General features: G+C 37.7%; 3 protein-coding genes across 7 annotated transcripts in view; 2 read left to right on the top strand and 1 right to left on the bottom strand.

Moving 5' to 3' along the window:
- Positions 1–1,018: 1,018 nt before the first annotated feature.
- rhov (ras homolog family member V) lies at positions 1,019–3,712 on the bottom strand. The gene is made up of 3 exons (XM_082147422.1): positions 3,365–3,712; positions 3,192–3,250; positions 1,019–2,695 (listed from the first exon to the last, which is right to left on the bottom strand). The coding sequence occupies exons 1-3, from the start codon at positions 3,561–3,563 to the stop codon at positions 2,249–2,251; spliced, it is 705 nt and encodes a 234-aa protein (XP_082003548.1). The 5' UTR covers positions 3,564–3,712; the 3' UTR covers positions 1,019–2,248.
- Positions 3,713–4,228: 516 nt separating this feature from the next.
- On the top strand, positions 4,229–10,346 carry vps18 (VPS18 core subunit of CORVET and HOPS complexes). Its single transcript, XM_082147483.1, has 5 exons — positions 4,229–4,656; positions 4,747–4,888; positions 5,265–5,356; positions 6,527–8,397; positions 9,256–10,346. Exons 1-5 carry the CDS (start codon positions 4,566–4,568, stop codon positions 9,982–9,984), a joined length of 2,925 nt encoding a protein of 974 aa, XP_082003609.1. The 5' UTR covers positions 4,229–4,565; the 3' UTR covers positions 9,985–10,346.
- Positions 10,347–11,144: 798 nt separating this feature from the next.
- ino80 (INO80 complex ATPase subunit) overlaps positions 11,145–25,651 on the top strand; it is a 38,700-nt gene continuing 24,193 nt past the window's right edge. For 2 of the 5 annotated variants that reach the window (XM_082147470.1, XM_082147469.1), the window contains exons 1-24: positions 11,146–11,299; positions 13,996–14,057; positions 14,177–14,353; positions 14,596–14,756; positions 15,037–15,104; positions 15,478–15,624; positions 15,712–15,832; positions 15,908–16,110; positions 16,200–16,253; positions 16,843–17,046; positions 17,137–17,332; positions 17,419–17,486; positions 17,599–17,808; positions 18,348–18,428; positions 19,426–19,521; positions 20,965–21,024; positions 21,117–21,259; positions 22,180–22,264; positions 22,364–22,481; positions 23,095–23,180; positions 23,272–23,439; positions 23,784–23,917; positions 24,388–24,455; positions 24,548–24,641. In XM_082147470.1, the coding sequence (XP_082003596.1) occupies positions 14,211–14,353; positions 14,596–14,756; positions 15,037–15,104; positions 15,478–15,624; positions 15,712–15,832; positions 15,908–16,110; positions 16,200–16,253; positions 16,843–17,046; positions 17,137–17,332; positions 17,419–17,486; positions 17,599–17,808; positions 18,348–18,428; positions 19,426–19,521; positions 20,965–21,024; positions 21,117–21,259; positions 22,180–22,264; positions 22,364–22,481; positions 23,095–23,180; positions 23,272–23,439; positions 23,784–23,917; positions 24,388–24,455; positions 24,548–24,641 (2,708 nt within the window). In that variant the 5' untranslated portion in view covers positions 11,146–11,299; positions 13,996–14,057; positions 14,177–14,210. Of the gene's footprint in view, positions 11,300–13,995; positions 14,058–14,176; positions 14,354–14,595; positions 14,757–15,036; positions 15,105–15,477; positions 15,625–15,711; positions 15,833–15,907; positions 16,111–16,199; positions 16,254–16,842; positions 17,047–17,136; positions 17,333–17,418; positions 17,511–17,598; positions 17,809–18,347; positions 18,429–19,425; positions 19,522–20,964; positions 21,025–21,116; positions 21,260–22,179; positions 22,265–22,363; positions 22,482–23,094; positions 23,181–23,271; positions 23,440–23,783; positions 23,918–24,387; positions 24,456–24,547; positions 24,642–25,651 lie in introns of all 5 variants that reach the window. The other 3 variants (XM_082147468.1, XM_082147467.1, XM_082147471.1) reach the window with 3 other exon arrangements.

Below are 25,651 nucleotides of genomic sequence, written 5' to 3'. Positions count from 1 at the left end.
TACTTCTTGTGGCCTGCGTATTCACAACAAGTACAAATAGCGATGCAGATTAACACTAGGCGATTTCCTAGGCAGATATTGACTTATATATTAAGGACTATATTAGGGGGAAGCACAGGCGAAGCACTGCTACTTGGGCATGATATCTCTGCGCCCAAGTAGCAGTGCTTCGCCTTTGCTTCCCCCTAATATAGTCCCAAGTCAATATCTGCATAGGAAATCGCCTAGTGTTAATCTGCATCGCTATTTGTACTCGTTGTGAATATGCAGGCCACAAGAAGTAATTAGGTGGGGTTTTTTTTTTTATATCACTTTTACTCAGGACATGCTAGCTGGCAACAAAGGATTCCATTCATTATGCTAAGCTAAGCTAGCGCCAACCCTGTCAAACTAAAACAATGCATGCACTGAGACAAAAATGCATTTGCCCACCTATCTAACTGTAGGAAAGAAGGTGAATAAGCCCCATTTCAAAAAACGGTGGAGTGTTCCTTTAAAGGGATAGTTCACCCAAAAATGAAAATTCTGTCATAATTTACTCACCCTCAAGTTGTTTCAAACCTGTATGAATTTCTTTTTTCTGCTTAACACAAAAGAAGATATTTAGAAAAAAAAATGCAAACATTTTTTGAAAAATGGGGTCCATCAACTGTTTGGTGACCGACATTTTTCAAAATATCTTCTTTTGTGTTCAGCAGAAAAAAGAAATTCATACATGTTTGAAACAACTTGAGGGTGAGTAAATGATGACAGAATTTTCATTTTGGGGTGAACTATCCCTTTAAGCTAGTCCCTGACTACAATGCACGGACATATTTTAAAATGCCTCAAGACGCAAAACAGTAATGTTTTTTTTTTTTCTAGTGCGTGTTTATAAAAGCTACTTAATGTCCTAATTGAACTAATGCCTAATCCTGGCTTAATTAAAGCCCTGTCTGTGAAACCAGGTCACTGAGTGATAGTGTAATTGCTTCCATTACTGCTTAACTAAGCTCAGAAAAATCACTAGGAAACAATATTCAATTTCAGCATGTTATTTTCATTTATTTGATATTTAAGAGAAACATTTTAAGATTATGTAAATAAACACCTTTCACATATAACACTTAAAGCAGGATAAAAACAGACTTGGATAGTTGCATTGTAAAAAAAAAACAGCATTGGAAATGTATTTTGCCCTTTAAATTTATTTCTAGATGATGCAAAAAAACACTGAAGGAGAAGCTGTTTAAAAGTGCTGCTTGAATTTGATCAAATGGCAAAACAGTAGAGAAGACAAACAGAAAAAATGTTGAAAGCGGTACATCCTTCTTGCCTGAGGCATCAAAACAGAACAGTTAAAACTGTTAAAGCAGAACTGTTGAAAACAAACAGCATTTAAAAAAATAGATATCTTCCACAAGAAGCACATTTAACACAAAGACAGCACTGTTTACTCTGTGAGAAGTACATGCTGTCAGTAAAAGATTAAAAAAAATAAACATAACCGAGCTACGGCTCCGCAAAAATGGGCTGGGCTGCTATACTTTCATCGCTGTGTGCGTTCTCACAATACATTTGCACTAGAGAGGACGCTAAACCCGTCTTAGGAAACCAGAAACAACCCTGCCAAATTTTCCCCAGATGTAGGAAACCATTTTCACACAAGCCTAATAATCTTATCTTGCAAATTTGCAAGACAATCCCCAGCTAAGATTTATCAGGAGGACAGGCTGAATCATTGTAAGCGTGATGTTGGATTTATTTGGAGACAACTCACACATCGGCTTTAGTTTGGGGTGTTGCATATGAAAGAGTCTGTCTAAGTTGCGGCTGAGACAAAAGAGATAAGACAGATACCAACTCTTGTCCCCGCGACCATCAGAGACACATCCACGTGAGCGCCATTCAAGCTTTGAATAGGCAGCTAATCAGCTCATGCAAATTCCCTCATTTACATACGGTGGGTGCTCTTTGTGAACAACAAATGATTTAAAGAGAAGTTTTCTCTAATCTTTCTTCATAATAGGTCTAGAAATCTTACAGCACGTGTTACTTATACAGGTTGAACGATTCAAACGTTACTTAAACGTTGTGTTGAGCAATGCCAACAGCTCTCAAATTTCACCGGAACGTTTGCTGGGAAGTTCCACAGATCAAACAACTCCGCCCGTAAAATAAAGCTAAATGACCCTATGTAAACACGTTGTTCAAAATAAATTAATATCTCGTATATATATAAACAGTTCACACATTTTGACCCACAGGGTCAGATGAAGCAGAAGAACTTCTTCCAGCTGCATTTGGAAAAAGCTTTAGCTCGTCTGTCGGACAGTCTGCGTTTCTTGACCTTCCTGGCCTTGTGTTTAATAGCCGCGAATATCGCCGCGTCGAAGGCCTCTTTTAGGTTCTTCTGGGTCAGGGCCGAACACTCCACATACTCGGCGGCCCTGATCTTCTCGGCGATGCTCCGTGCCCGTGAGCTGAACACGGGTTTGACCTTGTATCTGTCCAAGTCTATGAGAACGTTAACGTCCAACAGAAGGTCTGACTGTGTTCCAACTAAAATGATGGGGGAGGACGGGTTACACGCACGAATCTCAGGGATCCATTTCTTGGTAATGTTCTGGAATGATGTGGGGTTAACCACACTGAAGCAGAGGAGGAAGACATCCGTGTGTGCGTAAGACAGAGATCTGAATTCATCAAATTCTTCCTGCAAGTCAAAGACAAAGATAGATAAGAACACTTGACAAAATGAAAAGACTTTTGTTTTAACGTTTTTTTAAAGACACTTTATTTTGTAAAACTTTGAAAGATTTACACTTTACAGACGTTTGAACAAAGTTTACACTTTAAAGACATTTAAACCGAGTTTACACTTGAAGACTTTTAAACTAAGTTTACACTTTGCTGCCTAAAATTAAGTACAATCAACTTGGATGTTTAAGTCATTTCAACTTAAAATTACATTAAACTGACTTAAAATAGTTGAATATTGTATAACTTGTAAAAAAAAGTTGAAAATTGCTTAACTTCTTTTGATGAGTTAAAGCAATGTGTCATAACTTTATTGATCATATATGTTTTACAGTGTACATACTTTTAAACAAAGTTTACACTTTACAGACTTTTCCATTTTCAAAATGTTAACCAATTTTGTTTTTACATTCACCAGAGACTAAACAATTTAGATTAAACTGTTCAATTACCTGACCAGCCGTATCCATCAACTGAATCCGCACAGGGGTCCCATCTACCTGAACTTGTCCTGAATAACCAGAAGTAAAAAAGAACAAGTCAAGTTTTCATCCTCACGATCATTAATTAGCCTACTGTAAATTAACCACCATCAGCTAGAAGGGGTCAAAGATCATACACTTACCCGAGAAGACGTCAAAAGCCGTCTGTTTGTAATCCGTGGGGTATCCATTGGTGGTGTAGCTGACAATCATACTAGTCTTCCCAACCGCGCCATCCCCAACCATCATACAGCTGATCGCAGGCTCCAGCGCGTCGTCCTGCTCCAAGCACACCGACGGAACTCTTGACTCGTGGTAAAAGTAATCCATTTGAGGTGGCATGTCCAACAATTAAAGCCAAGAAGAAACGTCTTCAGGAAAACTTTTTAAACTCCACAGTATTGATTGGCGTCTTTGTTGAGATTGATGAGTGACTCATTACTTTCTCAACTCAAAAGCTGAATTGACTCTCTCTGTGATCTGTGACGGGACCTCTCTCTGCCTTTTGAATCAGCTTGACTTTGCATAGCCACGCCCACCACAGTCACGGGCCTCAATGGAAAGGACAAAAATCTTTGGTTTGAACACAGATAAGCCATTAATGATTCGTTAACGATTTGAATCCCAAATGAATCTCAATGAAACAAACTGCAAGCCTTTTCTAAAGAGTAAAAAAAAAAAAAAAAAAAAAAAAGACCCTTTAAATATTAAATGCATCCATGGTCATTTAAATAGAATGTTAAAATAGAGACAGTCTGCATTTTCATTTTTATTTAACAAAATTTGTAAAAAGAAATATTATATATATAAATGATATTTATAATTTTAGACCACTGTTTTTGGGTCTGGATGTTGGACTGCCATGCTAGAGTAACAAATAAATCAGAATAAATAAATAAATAAAAAAGTAGCACAAAAATAAACAATCATTTCTAACACTGACAATCCTTAACAAAACAGCGCCACCACGTGGACAGATAAAGAACAGCAGGGAAGTTTCTGTCATTGTAATCACATGATATTCATCAGCTGACCAAGACAGCAATGCACACAACATAGATCGGCCTTTCAGTGCTGTCATTATTGATAGATAAAATATAATTTGAAGCTAAGTTAGTTTTATTTTATTTTATATCTTTATCTGATCACTTTTATATTTTATTTTGCACACAACGGGGACATTGGCAGTAAAAACAGCCTTTGAACAGGACGTTTAGCTCACATGCTAGCGTGTTATGGCTGGGAACAGTTGGTAGAGATACTTTACATTTTTACCTGCAATGTAAACACAGGTTCAGTATTTATTGTAAGTACTGTAGTTTTGTGAATATTTGATCATTTGCAATGGCATCTATTCTGGATCAATATGAAGATTCTCAGAATATCCGACAACACAGCCGTGTGTCAGCAGCCAACATCGGGATTACTCATTCAGGTTCAAACCTACACAATTCAGGATATTGAAGCATGCAAACTTTATCATTTGGGGACGTTGTGGCTTTAACATGAACTTTTTCGTTCACAGGGTTTGTGAATGTAAGGCTAGAAGAAGAGAAACCCATCTTCAACAAGCAGCGCATCGACTTCTCACCTCCCGAAAAAATCAACCACTTCTCAGTGTGCAACAACCAGTTATGCATGAGTCTGGGGAAGGACACCCTGCTGAGGTAAAGCTGCCATTTCTAGACACTGTGTTATCAACAACTCTTTAATTGGGACATTTTTCGGTTGATAAGTTTTGCATTGATTAGTTTATGTACATGCAATGAGTGATTAATGTGTAATGTAATGTCTGAATACTGGTGAAAGGACTAAGCAGCAGTGAGGATGTGGACCATTAAAGGCAATTCTCTTTGAAATGCATATCGAATCTGATGGATAGGATAAAAATCACTTAACCTGCCTTTTATTTGTGTTAGTGTAATTAATCAATTAGTAATTTACTGATTTGCATTACTTATGGCCTTAACATAAATAGGATTGATTCCTATTTAAGCAGCATTTAAAATGTTGTAATGTGTTGACATACACTTTGCTTTTCAGAATTGATCTTGGAAAACCTGATCAGCCAAATCAGATTGAACTGGGAAGAAAGGATGATGGCAAAGTGCACAAACTTTTCCTGGATCCTACAGGTAATCACGTGTCGATGTTCACACCTTGTTGTAGGAGGATTTAAATGCATTTGGGACATCTATTAGATGTCATTATTAGACGCATAAGTGATTTGATTTCCCTTGAAATTAGAATGAGAAAAGAAGCATCAAGCATCCCAAAGTATCTTAACAGATGTGAACTGAGGAATTCAGTTAGGACAACATGTTTAAATTTTTTTTTATATAAATATTTGGAAACACATGCACAAGAATAAACTCGCATAAATGTAATGCTCATTGCGTTTTTTATATACATTTTTTTTACATCATGTAAAGCTTTCCAATGCGTGTCATTGAGAGAAACAAATGCTCTGTTTACAACTTGTAATAAGCTCAGGTGATCCGATCACAAATGGTCTGGTGAGACACACCGTTTACACCTGTTTACACCTGTAATAACATGCATTTTCCATGTTAAGTCCAATATTATATAATATATGCTTTTAACATGGTTTAACAAAGTTTAAAGCATCTGTTTGGCTAAGTGGTTGATTGACAGGTGAATAGGCTTGTCAACTTTTTAAACGGGTCATTTTTTGGTCTAAATGCTTGATTTATTTTTCATTTATTTATTTCATTAGTTATTTATTTATTTTAGTTAGTAATTTTTTGTGTGAATAAAAACATATTACATATTTTAAAATAAATAATACAAAAAATATTATTTATATAAAATAGGAATAATATTAAATAGAAATATTACTTTTTAAAATGTTTACATTTATAAACCAGAGAAATGCTACATTTATAAACGTAAATATAGAATTATACATTAATTTTTTTTAATAAAAAAAAAAAGACAATTTGGCACAGGGGTGGTTTAGGCTCATTAGATGGATTAGTTTTAACAATCCAAATGTGATGTCATATGCATTTCTACCTCCTTAAGTGGTTTCAGTGATCGGATCACAGAACATTTTGAACCCCATTTACACTTGTTTTTAGCACTGATGATTTGCAATGGCATCTTATTATTCATGGTGATTCAATGAATAATGGAATCACCTGAAATTAATCTTAATATCAGGTGGAAACAGGATCAGAAGCTCAGGCCTGGCTTTTTAAAACATGTAATTCATTGTTGATCTGCTTAAAATACTTTCCTTTTAATGCAGCCTGTAAAATGACATTTTCTCAATTATCTTACAGGGTCACATTTAGTCATCAGCCTCACCACAAACGAATGTGTATACCTAAACAGAAACACTCAGAAGGTCCGAAGTCTATCACGATGGAGAGGCCACCTGATTGAAAGCATAGGTTGGAACAAATTAATTGGCTCAGAGACCAACACTGGGCCGATTCTGGTCGGCACCAGCCAAGGAATCATCTTTGAAGCGGAGATTTCGGCCTCAGAGGGCAGTCTGTTCAACACCAACCCAGACCAGTACTTCAGACAGGTTCATTCCCTGGAGGAGGATGGCAAGCCAGCTCCGGTTTGTTGCCTCGAAGTGGAACGTGGCTTGGAATCCAAGTACTTCATCGTTGCGACCACACGAAAACGGCTGTTCCAGTTTGTAGGAAAGCTGGCGGAGGGATCGGAGCAGCAGGGGTTCAGCTCCATCTTTGCTCAGAACCAGGATCTCCTACCTAGCTTCCAGGAGTTTCCTGTCAATATGGGCTACAGTGAGATTACATTCTACACGTCAAAGCTGCGCAGTTGCCCCAAGAGCTTCGCATGGATGATGGGCAACGGGGTTTTGTATGGACAGCTGGACTACGTGCGCCCCGACTCTCTACTCAGTGATGTTCAAGTGTGGGAATACACACCAGACATTGATTTAAACTTTGTCAAGCCCATCTCTATAGTACTCACCCAGTTTCACTTCCTGCTGCTGCTTCCTGACCGTATCAGGGGTATCTGCACTCTGAACGGACAGGTTGTACATGAAGATGTATTTCCAGATAAGTTCGGCACCCTAAAAAAGATGATCAAAGATCCCGTCACGGGGCTTGTGTGGATCTACACAGAGAAAGCCGTGTTTCGCTATCACATCCAGAGAGAGGCGCGGGACGTTTGGCAGATGTACATGAACATGAATAAGTTTGATCTGGCGAAAGAGTACTGCAAAGACCGACCAGAATGCCTAGACATGGTGCTTGCCAAGGAGGCGGAGCACTGCTTCCAGAACAAGCGCTACCTGGAGAGCGCCAAATGCTATGCGCTCACTCAGAATTACTTTGAGGAGATTGCGCTGAAGTTCATTGAGGCCAAGCAGGAGGAGGCCTTGAAAGAGTTTTTGATTAAGAAGCTGATCAGCTTGAAGCCCAGTGAGAAGACTCAGATCACTCTGCTGGTGACCTGGCTGACTGAACTCTATCTGAACCGGCTCGGTCAGCTGGAGGCCGACGACGGCAAACAACACCTCTTTCTAGAGACCCGCGAAGAGTTCCGCACCTTTCTTAAAAGCCCCAAACATAAAGATTGCTTCTACAACAATCGCAGCACCATCTACGACCTGCTCGCTAGCCACGGCGACGTGGATAACATGGTGTATTTCTCGGTCATCATGCAAGATTATGAGCGTGTTGTGTCTCATTACTGCCAGCATGATGACTACAGTGCAGCTTTAGATGTTCTCTCCAAACACTGCGATGACAAGCTCTTCTACAAGTTCTCTCCGGTCCTCATGCAGCACATCCCCAAAAAGGTGGTCGATGCGTGGATTCAGATGGGAAACCGGTTGGATCCGAAGAATCTGATCCCAGCCCTGGTGAACTACAGCCAGATGGGCAGCATGCAGCAGATAACTGAGACCATCCGGTACATGGAGTTCTGTGTGTACGAGCTGGACGTCAAAGACGAGGCCATTCACAATTACTTACTGTCGCTTTATGCCAAACACAAGCCAGATGCCCTGTTATGGTATCTCGAACAAGCTGGAACCCACGTCACCGACATCCACTACGACTTAAAATATGCCTTGCGCCTTTGTGCCGAACATGGGTACCTGCAGGCCTGCGTCTTGGTTTACAAGATTATGGAGCTATATGAGGAAGCGGTGGATCTAGCTCTACAAGTATGTGTGCTTTGACGTTCTTTTTTCATCTCTGTTTAAGAGGCAATCACTTAGAAGTGTGTCCACGATAAAGAAAAGGAAAAATCTTTTTAAGGCCCTGTTTACACCTGATATTAAGATGCAATCTTTCGATCTAATGGACAAAATACGTAAATTGCATAGAACTAAATACCCTTATTAAATTTTCTTTTACAATAACCTGTTACACTCGGATGTACATTGTTTTCTTGCGATCTTTGTATATTATATATATATATATATATATATATATATATTTTTTTTTTTATAAAAAAAAAAAAAAATTATATCAATTAAAAAAAACATTATTTATTTATTAATTCATAAATATTGTGTTTTTGGGGAGTTGCACCGCATAACACTTTACAACCTGATCTAGCCAAATTATCTGAAATTTTAAAAGTCATGAGGGTCTGCAGGAACCCCCTCTCTATTATATTGTTTTCAAATATTAATAAGCAGTAAAGCAGTTGTGTTCATTTTTTTTCCTTCTAGGAATTATAAAATATATCAATTCTTTTTAAGAATTGTATTCTTTAAATTAAGATGTTTTTCCTTCATTATGATATCATGTTGTTTCACCCAAATTTTTTATTTTACCCCCCCCCCCCCCCCCCCCCAAAAATCAAAATGAGTTTTAACTAAAAAATGAAACATTCTCATCATGTTCATTCTCTTCTCATCATCAGGTATCAAGTCATTGCATGTATGAATTGCATTTTAATGTGTTTTTGAATTAGTTAATAGATTTACCATTGACCATTAAAACCATCTATATTGGGATAATGTTTGAGATTAAAAAAAAATTTTTTATAATAATGTCTATGTTTAACCCTTTAGGTGGATGTAGATTTGGCCAAGTCTTGTGCTGACCTTCCAGAGGATGATGAGGAGTTGAGGAAGAAGCTGTGGCTGAAGATTGCTCGTCATGTGGTTCAGGAGGAGAAAGATGTCAAGAAAGCCATGAACTGTCTGTCCAGCTGCAACCTGCTTAAGATTGAGGACATCTTGCCTTTCTTTCCAGACTTTGTTACAATAGACCACTTCAAGGAGGCAATTTGCAACTCCCTGGAAGAGTACAACCAACACATAGAGGAGCTGAAACAAGAAATGGAGGAGGCCACCGAAAGTGCCAAACGTATTCGTGATGACATCCAGGAGATGAGGAACAAGTACGGAGTGGTGGAGTCTCAGGAAAAATGTGCCACTTGTGATTTCCCCTTGCTCAACCGACCTTTCTATCTCTTCCTGTGTGGACACATGTTCCATTATGATTGCCTCTTCCAGGAAGTCATTCCTCACCTCTCTGCCTATAAGCAGAATAAATTGGAGGAGCTTCAGAAGAAGCTGGCAGCGACTACACAGACCACCAAATCCAGGCACAAGCCCAAAGAGGAGGATACAGTCAGCTTAGGCAAGGGCCAGGGAAGCAGAGAGCAGATCAAGTCAGATATTGATGACATCATAGCGTGTGAGTGTGTCTACTGCGGTGAGCTGATGATCAAATCCATCGACAAGCCATTCATAGATCCACCGAAGTTTGATCAAGAGATGTCCAGCTGGCTCTGAAGGACACATTTCTGCATGAGTTCATCTGAGGGCTGCACAATAAAACCTATCTAAGGCTCTATGATTTAAATTGTACATATGCTGAAAAAAAATTAACCATTTGTGTATTGTGAAAATTGTATTTTGTTTTGAATTTTACATGCTATATGCTGAATTAATGAATATTAACATGCTTATGTTAACAGATATGTACTGTACAAATGGCCGCCTTTGATTTATATGTATGTTTGCTTCCATAGACCAGTGGGCACTACAAAATTTAATATGCAATTGTTTTCATTTTGCATTTTGAGTTGTGAATTAATATCTTTTTAATGTACTGTAATGCAGCTAAATAAATGAATAAATGCTATTTGACCAGGCTTTGTGTTATGATACGATGGGATGTAATAGCACAAAAGTGTCCACCGAAGGGCATTTTTCCTAATGCAAAAAAAAATAAATAAATTTATAAATATAAATGTATATACATAAATGTTAAAATGTATATATACATAAATCAGAAATCGAAAAAAAACAATATTTTTTATATATAGACCACTTATATACAACTTTGCGTTACAATATCTCCCCTCAAAATATAAAACAATAAAAACAAAAATTATACAAAACTTCAAAATGTAGCATGCGGTTTAGAATTTTTTTTTTTTTTTTTACAGGATATGGATAAAGATTTATTATAAGTCCTAACATCTCTTTAAAAGTGAGAAAATAGGGGTTAATTTTGAATACCTTACATTTATAGATAAATATTTGCCAAGCAAAATGACTAAATTGCATATACATTACACATTTTCATATTGCATTAGTGTTATAATTTATGTATAACAACAAGACAGTGACAAATTCTACGTCAAGTCCCAATCACGCGATATTTTGAGACTACATTCGGAAAGTGTTACGTCATAAGACCTTCGGCAACGTTCGGTTTTTCTAGGCACAATCAGTAGAACTCCGATAGCCATTCTACTCTCCTCCAATAACCCGCTTAATTTAGAATGAGTCAGTTTCTCACCTCTATCCTTATTTAATCGAAACTACTCCTTTCTTTTTGCAACGACTACTTTATTATGATACCCTCCCTAAATGCTTATAAGATTGCAGCCGTCAATCTATAGTCGATTGGTACGCCTGTTCCCCACTCTGTCCTCGCCATGGCGCCGTGTCCCTGCTCTCTCAGTTACTGAAAGTGGCCGCCTCTCTGCTGCTACCGACTCACGGTCTCTCTCCTCGCTCACAACCGCCATTTTGGAGACAGAGAGCTGCGAGTCGGCTGCAACAGAGACAGAGCAAAAACGGCGGACACGGGGACAAGGTGAGCTAGCGTTTATGAGGAACGTGGTGGGGGAGCAATGGGGGAAGATGGCCGGGAGGGAGAAAGAATTAGAATATGGGAATCGCAGATCTGCTGGCCTCCTCGACTCCCGCAGTGCATATAGACACGAGACGGGGCAGATGGTGCATGACCTCACGTGGAACAAGGCCACAGAATATTACGAATCATTTTAAACCATATCCCAACATTTCATTTGACAAAGAGGTGGTGGCCTTAAAGAGACAGAACCCATTTCAATTATTCAAAATAATCAAGAACTTGCCATGATACTAAATCGTGTTGCTAAAAAAGTCACCTCTACACGGTTATCATATCAATAGCAGGCAGCTAAACTCCATAGCTTTCCTTTAAAAAAAACTCATTAAAGCTAATTTTTAGTGGTTGTGACTCAAGTTTACCGTATAATTGCAGCGTTGCTAACTAGCAACATGTACAGTAACTGGATTTAGATTAACAAGCAACACTGGCTGCTGAAACGCTTAGCGTTAGCTAAACCTAGCAAGCTTAATGTGCTAGCTAAGCTAAGTCAGATATGACTCATAAAAGCCTGTCGATTATATTGTGTACACTAACAGTAATTTTACCCGGTTTTTATAATGTGTGTTGAGACACCTTGCGCCGCTATACATTTCCTCTTTGTATAAAAGGTTACGCTCGTATCGTCATCAGTGTGCGTTAGGTTTATAAATGTTTGTCGCAAATGAAGAAATCAAAATTGACGAGTATTTGGCTGTATTTACACATGCGTGTATTGGGTGGTGTAACAAATAGTTCCCCGGGTATTAAAGTCATATGATCTGCCAAACTATTGAGATGAGAATAGTTTCACAAATTGTAACTCGTCATAACCATTGCTTCAGTATATGTGTTATATTGCTTTCAGGAAATGGTTAAATGGGGGCACTAAAAACACTAGTGGTGTCAGTGCTATAGTTATGTATACAGAACTCTCAAACTCTGCTAATACACCAGTATTATAAGAGGTTTAATATCGTCTATTGCATTCAATTTCCAGTTGGATTAATTACTACTATATTTTAAATGTGTAAAAATCCATTTCCAGTGATGCATTGCCAAAAAAAAAACGATGCACATTTCTTTATAGAAATAATATTTGGGGTTTGGAGAAAGAGTCAAGTAGTCGTTAAAGTCAGCATGAAATTGAAATTCAATCTATTTTCTAAATACATGTTATTGATTTTATTAATATGAACCATTAATCCATGCAAGTTTTATTTTTTTTAGTCACAATTAAACTCTTTTCTATTGTATTGTGACACATCTGCCTGTAACGATTTATTAAAAAGTAAAAAATGTTGGGCAGGGACTTGAATATATGCATAGGTTTTTGATTGCATTTTGAGTTGTGGGCGTTGCACGTCCCTGCAAGCTCATGTTAAAGTGGACTAATTCATTGGAAAAGTCCTGCATACATCACCAATGAGATGTCTGCAATTTTCCCCAGAAAATCCAGTTGACATTTTGATTGAACATTACGATGCCAAAAAAACATATGGCATGCTCTCAATAAGATCTATAACATGCATTTGAAAAATAGGGTGAATCTTCAGTTCATGCCGACATTTTTTTAAAACCAAAATGTCAACTTTGTCCTGTGTACTTTCTGCTGATTTATGCCAGATCTCTCTAATCATTTGGTAAGCTTAAACCCCGCCCCCTTTCTTACAGTCATCTGCAAATTTGCATTCAGTCAACAACCAATCAATAGAACCCCCGCACTACATTTATTGTATGATGATGATCCATTTCCCAGAAAAAAGATCTGTCGCAACATCTGTTACATCTTGACTCACTTGACGACGAGTGAAGTTTTCTTTTCATATGCTGATATATTTTCTATTAAAACAGGAAAGCAGGATGGGACTTATTAAAAGTGCTGGTCCCATTTTAAAATGCGCAAATATTATTTAGTTTACACCACAGCCACAAAACATGATGTGCTGTTTGTCAGTCATTACAGGTGTTTTTAGGGGACACTCGACATTCTCATTCTCAAAAACGAGAGATCAGTCATCAATGTCTGTTTTCCTGAAGGACAAGACTATTTTAAACATGTATCTGATAAAAGTTAATTTAGTCTACTTTTAGGAGTCTACAATCATATAGATGGCCTCAAAGCTGACGTAAGCATTAAAGGCTACATAGGTAGATACACTACCATTCAAAAGTTTTTATTTTTATGATTTCTGAAGAAGAATGATTTCTAAAGGACCATGTGACACTGAAGACTGTAAACACATGCACATCTGAAAAGCCCACAGCAAACAAAGCAGTTCACAAGCTTGTGGTCAGCTGATTCTGAACCTCAGAAGGCTCGCTGTTATCAGATTGGTTAGCACCTCTCCTGCCCTACAGAGGGCACATCCTGCTGTGACAATGGAATAAATTCGCTATTACATTTCAGTATGTTATCAATAAACTTATCAGCTGTGTTAATCTCAATCCACTTCATTCTCTTTCAGCCACTGTCAGTCTCACGTTCTGCAAAATGCACAGTTGCTAAAATTGTTGTCATCCAGATCTGAATATTAATATGCAGTCTTATTGTAAATGTGCCATAAATCTTACAGTGATCATGTCTATAGAAGAGCACATGTATATGCTGTGTTCATCAGTAAATGCTGAAGTAAACATCACATCCTTTTCTGTTTCAGATTTATCATTTGTGAGACACTGAATGTTAAAATTGTGAAATATGAAGTCTCGCTTTCCAAAGGTACTGTACTGCTCTTTGGTCACAGTTATGTTTCCACCTTCAGAGCTTTCAAAGCATTCAGGTGACCTTCATAATCTCATTTAGAGTTAACCAACCAACTTTCTGTGTCTTCTATGCAGTGATCGCCATTTCAGGCTCTTTTAACCTCTGCCTATGGCCTCAGAGCAGGATGGCGTGGGAGACGCCACTTGCTCAAAGTTGGCCAAACCCCTTCACCTGCAGTACCTTGAACGATCCCTCCGCCTAGACACCTTTCTAAGGCAGACTGCTGCTGTTTTTAACCAGAACATTTCCAGGTAATTCAGTCCTCTTTGACCTTCTGTCTATTGAGTCACGACATTACCTCTGTGACTCGACAACATCCTTAGAAACTATAATGTCACAATCCTGTTTGGGATTCTTGGCTAGTTTGTTGTTTGTTTTTCTCCATTTTCCATAATTCCTAAAGCCAAAAGCTTAGCTAATGGACGATTTTTATAGGAACCGCTGCACTGTAGGTTTGTTTAAGATTGTGTTTGTGTGTGCTTCTCTGTTTAAGCGATGACAGCGATGATGGTTTGGGCGAGGGGTCTTCTCTGGCCTCGTCTAACCCACTGCTGGCAGTGAAAGAAGATCACATCAACCTTGAGGACGAGACCAAGGACTCCTGCAGAGATGGAGAGACGGAGTGTGGCACTCTCAACGGAGCTGTGCTGCAAGGTACAATACATCAAATAAAAAAGTTATCTGTTGTATATCATAAGAATGCATAAGCTCTTCTTCAAAGTATTTTTTTGTATATATATGGAAGTATTGCAGTCTGTCTTACATTTAATCTCATTATGTTGATGAAGTGAGTAGTATTTAGCTGGTCATGTGATCTCAAAAGGGTGGCATCCATGAGGCATTCCAGTGTGTGTATGATTTCCAAGTACTCTTCATTTCTTTAGGGGTAAAAGTTTTTAATGAGTCACCTTTAACCCCAAACTGTCTTCCTCAGAGCACAAAAGTGACAAGGCCGGTCTGTATAACTTCTCGAAACTGAAGAAAAGCAGGAAATGGCTGAAGGTATGTATAGATAAAAAAAAACTACAGGGATTCTGGGAAATGCTTTATCCAAATCCAACCCCTGCTCAATGGAAGCTTGTTTCTGCCTCAGAGTAAAAAATAAAACTGGTAATTGTGATATAAAATTTAAAATAGTAAAGAAAAGGCACTTTGCAAAAAAAACTTTTTTTTTTTTTACAAAAAATATAGTCACAATTGCAGGTTTAAATGTCGAAATTATGAGAAAGTGAGAGTAATATCACAGTTAAATGAATAAACTCGCAATATTGAGATATTACATTTCCTTTTTTTTTTTCTCAAGTCACACATTCATAATTAATTGTGTCTCTACTTTATGTCCATGTCTAAGCAGTCTGATGTTTGTGAATTGCAGGGCATCTTGCTGAGCGATGACACCACAGATTCAGATACTGATTCAGATGATTCTGACTTTACAATGACACGAGAAGAGCTCCAGGACATGCTGCGCCTGCACAAGTTCACCAAACTCCACCAGAGCAAGTTCCACTCTGACAGAGAGGTACGGCGTGTTCGCTGAGCCTGGGACAGCTGCCCCCGCATAGATAGCTTCATGGAAACTGTTGGTAATGTGTGTTTGTGTTCACAGCTGCAGCACTATCAACACTACAGCACTGGCCTCTTGTCCACTCACGATCCTTTCTACGAGCAGCAGCGCCACCTACTGGGCCTCAAGAAAAAGAAAATCAAGGAAGAGAAGAAATGTAAGGGTAAGCCAAGCCTACAGGACAAAAGAGGATGACAGTTTTCTGGTCATCCTAATACTCATCCTTCTTCTTTTGTAGCCAAGCTAAAAAAGATGAAAAAGAAGAAGAAACGGGGAGAGGAATTCTCCATGGACGGACGGGCGCACATTACTAAAATTTTTGCTAAGTTTTCACATGATGCACCTCTTCCCATGATCAAAAAGAAGCACTTAACCATCGAGCAGCTCAATGCTCGTAGACGAAAAGTCTGGCTCACGATTGCCAAAAAAGAAATCCCAAAGGTACAAGCATTTTTCTTGGTCGATAATTTGCAATCCCCTGGATTTCTTCTGTTCATGCATTAGTCTAAATTTTGATTGTCTCATTTCAGGCATTTAAACAGAAAGTCTCGGCAAGGAACTTTGTTTTAACCAATGCCAGAAAGGTAAGAGGTGCTTGTATTTTACATACACTACCGTTTAGAAGTTTGTGATCTGTTAGTCTCTTATGCTCACTAAAGCGGCATTTATTTGATAAAAAATTATTTAAAATGTAATTTTTTTTTCTTGTGATGGCAAAGCTGAATTTTCTAATATGCTGATTTGGTGCTCAATATTTTTATTATTATTATTATTATCAATGTTGAAAACATTTGTGGAAACTGATAAAAAAAAAAAAATCTGGATTCTTTGATGAATAGAAAGTTCAAAAGAACTGTGTTTATTTGAAACTTTTATAACAATATAGATGTCTTTAAGTCACAATTTAATGCATACGAATATAGGTGTTAATCTTATTGACCCACAAACTTTTAAACAGTAATGTATAGTGTGGTCAAAACATCTGAGACCACATTACAAATCTGGAATTCAACATTGTATTTAAACCTGGAAAATAAAGAGAATGTTTTAGGATTTTGACAGGATATTTTTAGTTATTTTAGTTTAGTGTAACTTTTAGTTTATTTTTGCTAATGGTCTCAGAAGGTCTATTTTTGTGGATGTTTAAGTCTTTGTGCTTTTACACTTCTCCAGTTGGCCCACCAGTGTATGCGTGAGGTCCGGAGGGCTGCAATCCAGGCGCAGAAGAACTGCAAAGAGACTTTACCACGGGCCCGCCGGCTCACCAAAGAGATGCTGCTGTACTGGAAGAAGTACGAGAAGGTGGAGAAGGAGCACCGCAAGCGCGCTGAGAAAGAGGCTCTCGAGCAACGCAAACTGGACGAGGAGATGCGGGAGGTATTGATACATATGCGCTAAAAATCACATTCCGCTGAGAACCATTTCCTAAAGCATCATCCTGACAGTTCTTCCCGTGTGTCCCATCAGGCTAAGCGTCAGCAGAGGAAGCTGAACTTCCTGATCACCCAGACAGAACTGTACGCTCACTTCATGGGGGGCAAGCAGAACGCTGGGGGAGACGACACTCAGGAGGAGATCCTGTGCAAGCTCGAGGACAACACCTCCCAGCGGCAGATCGACATCGGTGGAGGGGTTATGGTCAATGTCGGCCAGGAAGACTATGGTAAGTGATCTCTAAAGGATCATTCTACGTGGAACTTACGGAAATGTATATCAGAATCATGTGGTTTCCATATTTCCCTCTTGCAGATAGTGAATATTACAAGTCTCAGGCTCTTAAAAATGCAAAAGAGGCGTACCAGATCCACCAGGCTAGAGTAAGTGCTAGTCGGAATTATATGGTATATATTCGCATTACATCATACATGTTTCCCTCATGAATTTTGTCTGGAAATGAATTATTATAATGTCCCTCTTTTTGTTCTGTAGACCAGGTTGTTTGACGAGGAAGCAAAGGACAGTCGCTGCGCCTCTCTGCATGCGGCTAGCATGTCTGGCTCTGGCTTCGGCGAGAGCTACAGCTTATCAAACCCATCTATTCAAGCAGGTGAAGACATTCCCCAGCCCACCATGTTCAATGGGAAGCTTAAGGGCTACCAGCTCAAAGGCATGAACTGGCTGGCCAATCTTTATGAACAGGTGATTTTTTTTTAATGCTCTCTTATTTCTTAATATACTACTATTCAAAATTTTTTTTTAATGAATTAAAACGAGTACTTTTATTTAGCAAGGATGCATTAAATTGGTCAAAAGTGACAGTAAAAACACATTTTAATGTTACAAAAGATTTATGTTGCTCTTCATCAAAGAAATGTCAAATTTTCCACAAAAATATGAAGGACCACAAATGTTTTCAACATTGATAATTATAAGAAATGTTTCTTGAGCACCAGATCAACATTTTATAATGATTTTTGAAGGGATCATGTGACACTGAAGACTGGAGTAATGGCTGCTGAAAATTCAGTTTCGTCATCGCATTAAATTACATTATACACATTATAAATTACATTTCAAAGGATATTAAAATTGAGAGCAGTTATTCCTTTTTTTATATTTCATAATACTACACTAGTATGTTTGATCAAATAAATGTGGTCTTGAAAAACGTCTTTAAAAAAATGTACCGACCCCAAACTTTGGGATGATTTATGTCTCTTTCTGTTTGTCTCCCATAGGGCATTAATGGCATTCTGGCAGATGAGATGGGGCTTGGAAAGACGGTCCAGAGCATAGCTTTACTGGCTCATCTGGCAGAGGTAAGGATTGACTTTCCAAGTTTTCTGAAGCGATGCTATAGCTTTGTGTGATGAACAGACTGAAAATGTAGTAGTTACACACTGTAAATCTTGACATTCGACTTGGCTTTCCTAGAAGACATTTTAAACATTATATATTGTATTATTAGTAAATATTAATTCATGTATATTTTTAAATGTGTATATATATATATATATATATATATATATATATATATATATATATATATATATATATGTGTGTGTGTGTGTATATGTGTGTTTGATTTGTGTGCGTAGTGCATTGTTGTGTTTGTGATTATAAATGTATTATGGACTTCATAATGATGACTGTTCTCAAATGATAAAAAAGTAAAACATTTACAAATCTTAATTATACAAATAACTTTTCTCAGACCATTTTTGAGCAAATACATAAATATCAAGATGTGATACATTTAATAACAAGATATATCTATCATTAGCACAACATGGCATGATAACAGGGTTTGCAAAACATTCTCCTTCTCTATTGTATCATCTTCTAGCCAACAGATTTCACATGAAAGATACTGTATTTCCTAATCGCTAGGCTCTCAGATTGAAAATCTGGAACAAGTTTATTTCTTTGGGAATATGACACCAGCGTTATATAAAAAAAAACAACTCTCTGTTCTGCTTTCCTGTGCTATCATATGCATTTCTCCCAAACAAGCCCCTGACACCACAAATCAGTTCTTTGGCATCGATGTGAACCCTCCAGCTGTCTCCGCTGCCCTCTGTGACCTCCAGGGTTTGCGAAAAGAGGAGGATACAGAGTTTCGGGATTTTATATGAAAGCGTAGCGCTGTGGGCCCATAGGAAGCCATGTTAGCATGTTACCTTGTTCTTCAGTTGTTTCCTGTTTTGACCCCCTCTCTCTCTCTTCTCTCATTCTTTCCCACCATCTCCGTCCCCATCCCCCTCTGCCGCCTGCACCTGTTGGGATTATTTTGTGTTGGTGTGCTCTATCGGACAGAGGGAAAACATCTGGGGACCCTTCTTGATCATCTCCCCTGCCTCAACACTCAACAACTGGCATCAGGAGTTCTCTCGCTTTGTCGCCAAATTCAAGGTGAGTGTGGCAGCTGTGCAGGGAAACACCTGCAGCCGTGGAATCCTTTTCACCGCTCTGTCTCTCTGTCACTGTCTCAAACCTTTTATAAACCCATTGAACTACGTCTATTTTCAGAACAATGGAAAATGTGTTTTTTCTTAGCCTTTGCATATTTTGCTGTAAGGAAACGCATGACAGATTATTGCATTTCTGGTTTGATTTTTGTAATCCTTAGGGGGCAGTGTTGTATCATTTATAGTAATATCAGCAACCTAAATATTCATTTCCTGCCAGTCAGACTGAATCTCACAAATCATCTGTATCCGAAATCCCAGCCAGAATAACTTGAGGAATATCAGGGCTGAATAATTATTATTTCTTTTTGTTGGCTGGTCAGGCCAGTAGTTCAGATTTAAACTTGCCCTGCCAATATTTTCCCTGGCCCTGCCACACTTTATTTTAAGCAATGTATTTTTGTGTGCCAGAGGGAAATATGTTTTTCATTAAACATTAGTTTTCTTTATTAAAAAACGTTACAACAAATAATTTATAAAATTTTTAATTTGTGTAATGCAACTGGAAATAATAGAGCTATAATTTAACTTCATGAAAGCTGTTAATTCATGCATACACTTTTACTTGCTCATTCTTGCCCGGATCAGTCGGTCCATGCTTATTGTTGAGCCCTGAATAATTTACATTATACACTTTGTAATGAGGTTAAGATTATGAAAAGTTTATGTATATACAGTACCAATCATACGTTTGGAAATTTGACTATTTTTGTGTTTTTGTATTTGAAAGAAGTCTCTTATGCTCATCAAAAAGTTAAAAAGAACAGCATTCATTAAAAATAGACATCTTTTCTAACAATATAAATCTTTACAGTAACTTTTTTTTATCAATTTAACACATCCTTGCTGAATAAAAGTATACATTTCTTAAAAAAAAAAAAAAAAAAAAAAAAATTACTGACCCCAAACCTTTGAACGGTAGTGTATTTGTTACGAAAAGATTTCAATTTTAAATAAAAACTGTTCTTTTTTTAACTTTATTCATCAAAGAATCCTGAAAAAGTAACACAGGTTATAAAAAAATATTAAGTAGCACAACTGTTTCCAACATTGATAATAAATCAGCATAATACAATGATTTCTGAAGGATCATGTGGCACTGAAGACTGGAGTAATGATGCTGAAAATTCAGCATTCAATTAAAATATAGTTTTATTTTATATTTTAAAATAGAAAACTTTTTTTTTTTTTTTATAATATTTCACAATATTACTGTTTTTCTATATTTTTGATCAAATAAATGCAGGCTTGATGAGCATAAGAGACTTCTATCAAAAACATTATGAATAGTAATGTTTCCAAACCTTTGACCGGTAGTGTATTTAAAATGTAAATGTTATAAAATGTTCAAATTTCTTTTGTTCTCTTGTCTCATTCTTTCTTGCAGGTGTTACCGTACTGGGGGAACCCTCATGATCGTAAAGTTATTAGAAAATTTTGGAGCCAGGTAAGCATTTTCATTAGAATATTGCTCTAATATATCAGATTAATTTAAATCTACTACTTCAACCCTATTTTATCCATGTTTGGCTCCTGTAGAAAACTCTGTATACCCAGAATGCACCATTTCATGTGGTCATCACCAGTTATCAGCTGGTGGTACAGGATGTGAAGTATTTCCAGAGGGTGAAATGGCAGTATATGGTTCTGGATGAGGCCCAGGCACTGAAAAGCAGCACCAGGTAATTAGCATTCGATTAGCACTTACATACATACATTTACACTGCCGTTCAAAAGTTTGGGATCTGTAATATTTGTAATGTTTTTAAAATTAGTCTCTTATGCTCACCAAGGCTTCATTTATTTGATAAAAAAAAAAAAAATTATTACAATTTAAAATAAATTTTTTCTATACAGAATAATAATTTAATACAGTTCCATTACAGATAGAATATTAACTAGCTATAAACTTTGTTTTACACAGTATTTACTTAAATGTTTTGGAACTGACACTGGCATTACCCCTTCCGTAAAGTGGCCACACACAGACTGGTTATCAACTCATGCTGATAATGAATGAATGAATGAATCTTAAGTCTTAAAATGGCCAAATATATGCTAGTTTTCTTGCAAATATAGCTCCAAAATGTGAAAATCTGGTTGTCTAACTGATACGCATCCTTGAGTGAACCTTTCAACAAGGGAAAACGAGCTTATAAAAAGCTCCAGATGCTACAGAGAGTCTCCAGTACTGGTGCAGATTTTCCATATTCCCATCCTCATAGTCAGTGCAGTAACACTATGTCTGGACTGGAACCCTTCAGAGAATGAGGGCCTCTCGAGCTCTGAGTGTGAGTTTGTGCCTCTCTGGAGATGACAGCACATGTGCCAGCAGCTTCTGTTGTGGTGGAACATGATTTATTGCCCAATTGGATTCTCGACAGGGTGTCAGAGCAGCTTTCTTGAGCTTTCAAGTCTCTAAAGTCCCCAAAATGAATGAAAGACTTAACCAAGTCTGAGAAGTGAGCTCTGAAGAGAATCCCTGTAGTATTCAGAGTTCAGCATTGAGTGTTGTTGTCATGCAGACTTTATATTCTCCATTAACCTCAGCTTGCTGCTTGTTTGGGAGGTCTTAGTAGCTTTGTCTGGTTCTTCTTGACAGCGTCCGATGGAAGATTCTCCTTCAGTTCCAGTGCAGGAACCGCCTCCTGTTAACAGGGACACCAATCCAGAACACAATGGCAGAGGTGAGTGCATTCATGCGAGACCTTGTTTGAGAGTCCACGTGTGTGAGACTGCGAGTGCAGTACCACATAAAAACATGACGCTATTGTTCTTCCCCTCAGTTGTGGGCCCTGCTTCACTTCATCATGCCGACTCTGTTTGACTCTCACGAGGAGTTCAACGAGTGGTTTTCCAAGGACATCGAGAGTCATGCTGAGAACAAATCTGCTATTGATGAAAGTCAGTCAACTCAATTATCACAAATTTTGTTCACTGTCCATTTTATCTCCAGGGAGATTAAAATATGTGTTAGGGTTGAACAATTTATGTGAAAAAACTAAATAAAAAAGAAAGCCGGTTTGATAAAGCCGGGAGAGCATGGAAAGGTTTGAAGTAGTTTAAAAAGCTTGAATTTTGAAGGTGTTCAGTTTGAAGTAGTTTTAAAAGTTCTAAGATTTTAAGGCCTTCCTCATCCAGTCTATCCAGTTTATCATCTGATCTATAGATCAGATCAGACGCTCTGGGAGATTGCTTGGATTTTCTGGGTGGTTGCTAGCTTGTTTTAGCACATAGGTAGTAGGTTTAGCTATTTGCTAGCATGTTTTAGCAAATTGCTTGCATGTTTTAGCATGTTGCTGGCATATTTGATCATTTTATTAGGTTTTGCTTGTATGTTTTATCATTTAGCTACGTTGTCCTAAGCAGCAAGGCAACATCATTATTTAATTATTCAAAATTATTTATTTAATACTGCATTAATATTAAAACAGCAGCACTCATACTGAACAAGTGATGTCTTCATGTGTTGCCCATGCTCCAATATATGTAATTTACGATGGTTTACCCCTTTCAGACCAGCTGTCCAGATTGCACATGATCCTAAAACCATTTATGCTGCGCAGAATCAAGAAGGATGTGGAGAATGAGCTCTCTGACAAGGTGATACAGTCCTACAGTATCTCAGACAGAATTATGGTTTGTGGTTTCATGCCTAGTCTCTATAATGTGATATTAATTTATTTAATCTCAGATTGAAATCCTGACATACTGCCAGCTGACCAGCAGACAGCGGCTGCTCTACCAGGCTCTGAAGAACAAGATCTCCATCGAGGACCTGCTGCAGTCATCAATGGGCACGGCCCAGCAGGCCCACAACACCACCAGCAGCCTCATGAACCTGGTCATGCAGTTTAGGAAGGTGAGGCTGGGTTTATCAGCTTGATATAGTTCACCCAAAAATGGAACACAAAAGAAGATATTTAGAAAAATGTTGGTAATAGCTTTGGTTCCCATTGACTTCCATTTAGTCAATGGAAACCAAAACTGTTTGGTTTTCCAACATTTTTCAAAAAAAAATTTGTATGTTCCACCAAAGAAAGGAAGTCATACAAGTTTAAAACAACATTACACCTCAGTAAATGATTACAGAATTGAATTTTTGGGTGGACTATTACTTTAAAACCGGTTTGTCCTCTCAGACTCACTGTACATATAGTAATGAGCTGCAGTTTTTAAACACAGTGTTTTTCACAAATTTAAAAGGTTTGTAACCACCCAGACCTGTTTGAGCGTCAGGAAATACGCTCGCCTTTCCACATGTCCCTGAAGCCCTTCATCATGTCCAAGTTCCTGTTCCGACATGCCATCCTCCGCACTTCTGACCTAGGAAAGACTAAGTGAGTTGATCTCCATGTAGCTTCCAGGTTTACTGTTCCTCCCTCAAGGCTTGTTCACACAAAGGACAATAACTATAATATATAATGTAAATTGCCTTTATTCAATGAGATTAGAGAAGTCCATACCATAATTATAACAATAACGACATTATCAATGGAATCTCTTTCAATTTGTTTTCCAGCAGATGAAGGATAAAAGCATTGTCAGCCAATCAGAATTTCGAGCTTGAACAGTTAAAGTGGCAGACGACATAACTGCAGAATGTAATTATAATAAACACAACGTTATTGTGGGCTAATATAGTTACCGTTATATTTATTGATCTTGGTGTGAACGGACCATTAGGATTGGTGCCGCCAACTGTTCGGCATTGTTGATTCCATCTCCGATCAAAAGTTGTTATACAACACGTGTAATAGCTTCGACAAGTATTTATTAGATTGATTTATTCATTCTCTTCACTCCTCAGGCTGAAGCAGACTCTAGTCTCTCCGTTCTCCACACAACACATTCAACAGTCCTTGTTTCACAGAAAAAGTGAGTCTCTTTATTTGTTCCACAATTATATTTAAATTTTGTCATTACAAAACTTACACTCTTATTTCTGATCATCTGCATGTTTGGTACAGCTGATGATGAAAGCAGCAGCTTTTCCTTCCTGCGTTTCATCGATGTGTCTCCTGCTGAGATGTCAAACATCATGCTTCAGGGGACTCTAGTGAGGTCAGTTACTTAACATTCATGTTAGAACTATTATATATTAAAATACTCCCTTTCTCTGACTCAAAGGGATAGTTTACCTGAAAATGAAAGTTCTGTCATCATGTCGTTCCAAACCTGTATGACCTTCCACAAAAAAAGAAAGTCATACAGATTTGGAATGATATGAGGATGAAGAAAATGATGACAGTTAAAGTCTGTATTTAAGGCATGTATTCTGTACTTTTGTACTTTTGTATTCTGTATTTCTGTATTTAAGCTATTTTGAGGCATGAAGAAATTATTTTAACGATATATTTTTTTAAATATGTCATTTTGGCGATCAAAGATGAGTTTTAAGGCATACAAAATATTGACTACTATATTTTTTATGCCTTAAAACTCATTGATCGAATGTAACTCTGCACCCTTGCTTCATTTAGTATACATGTATCCATGAATATGCATATTAGTCCCCGCCTCCACTCACTCACACCAGCTCAGAATACCTGATCCACTCGTCAACTTTACTATAGTAAACGCTACATGATGGCAAGTGGAAATACTGGTTTAATTCAGCCATAAATGTTTGAACCAGAAGAAGTGGAAGAGTGAATTATTCAGGCTCATCTACAAGTCAATGTATCAGAATGGAAATGCGTTTTATTTTTCGCTCTCTACACTGTCGGACACAAAACGGTAATTAATGTGATTAGCCTTTGGCTTGACTGTGGTTTACACAGCTAATAATGTGTTGCTAATGTTTCTCAAACCATGTTTCCGTTCCCCATCTCTGAGTCAGACAGCTGCCTTCTAAAAATCAGCATCCTTACAAACGCTTTGAACAACATCAGTGGAGAAAGATTTTTCATGTCAACAGAAAAATATACTGGGATACTCAGTAATTGTGTTGTCTGATGAATTTGCATATGGTTTGTCTTTAAAGCAAACACCACATAGACATATAAACAACATTAAAAACTTGATTTTCACCACAGGGGGTCTTTCATGTTTGCGTGAACTATCCCTTTAAC

This window comes from Leuciscus leuciscus, assembly GCF_965113295.1.
Source record: "Leuciscus leuciscus genome assembly, chromosome: 19".
NCBI classification, from domain to species: Eukaryota; Metazoa; Chordata; class Actinopteri; order Cypriniformes; family Leuciscidae; genus Leuciscus; species Leuciscus leuciscus.
This window is presented reverse-complemented; position numbering and strand designations above follow the sequence as displayed.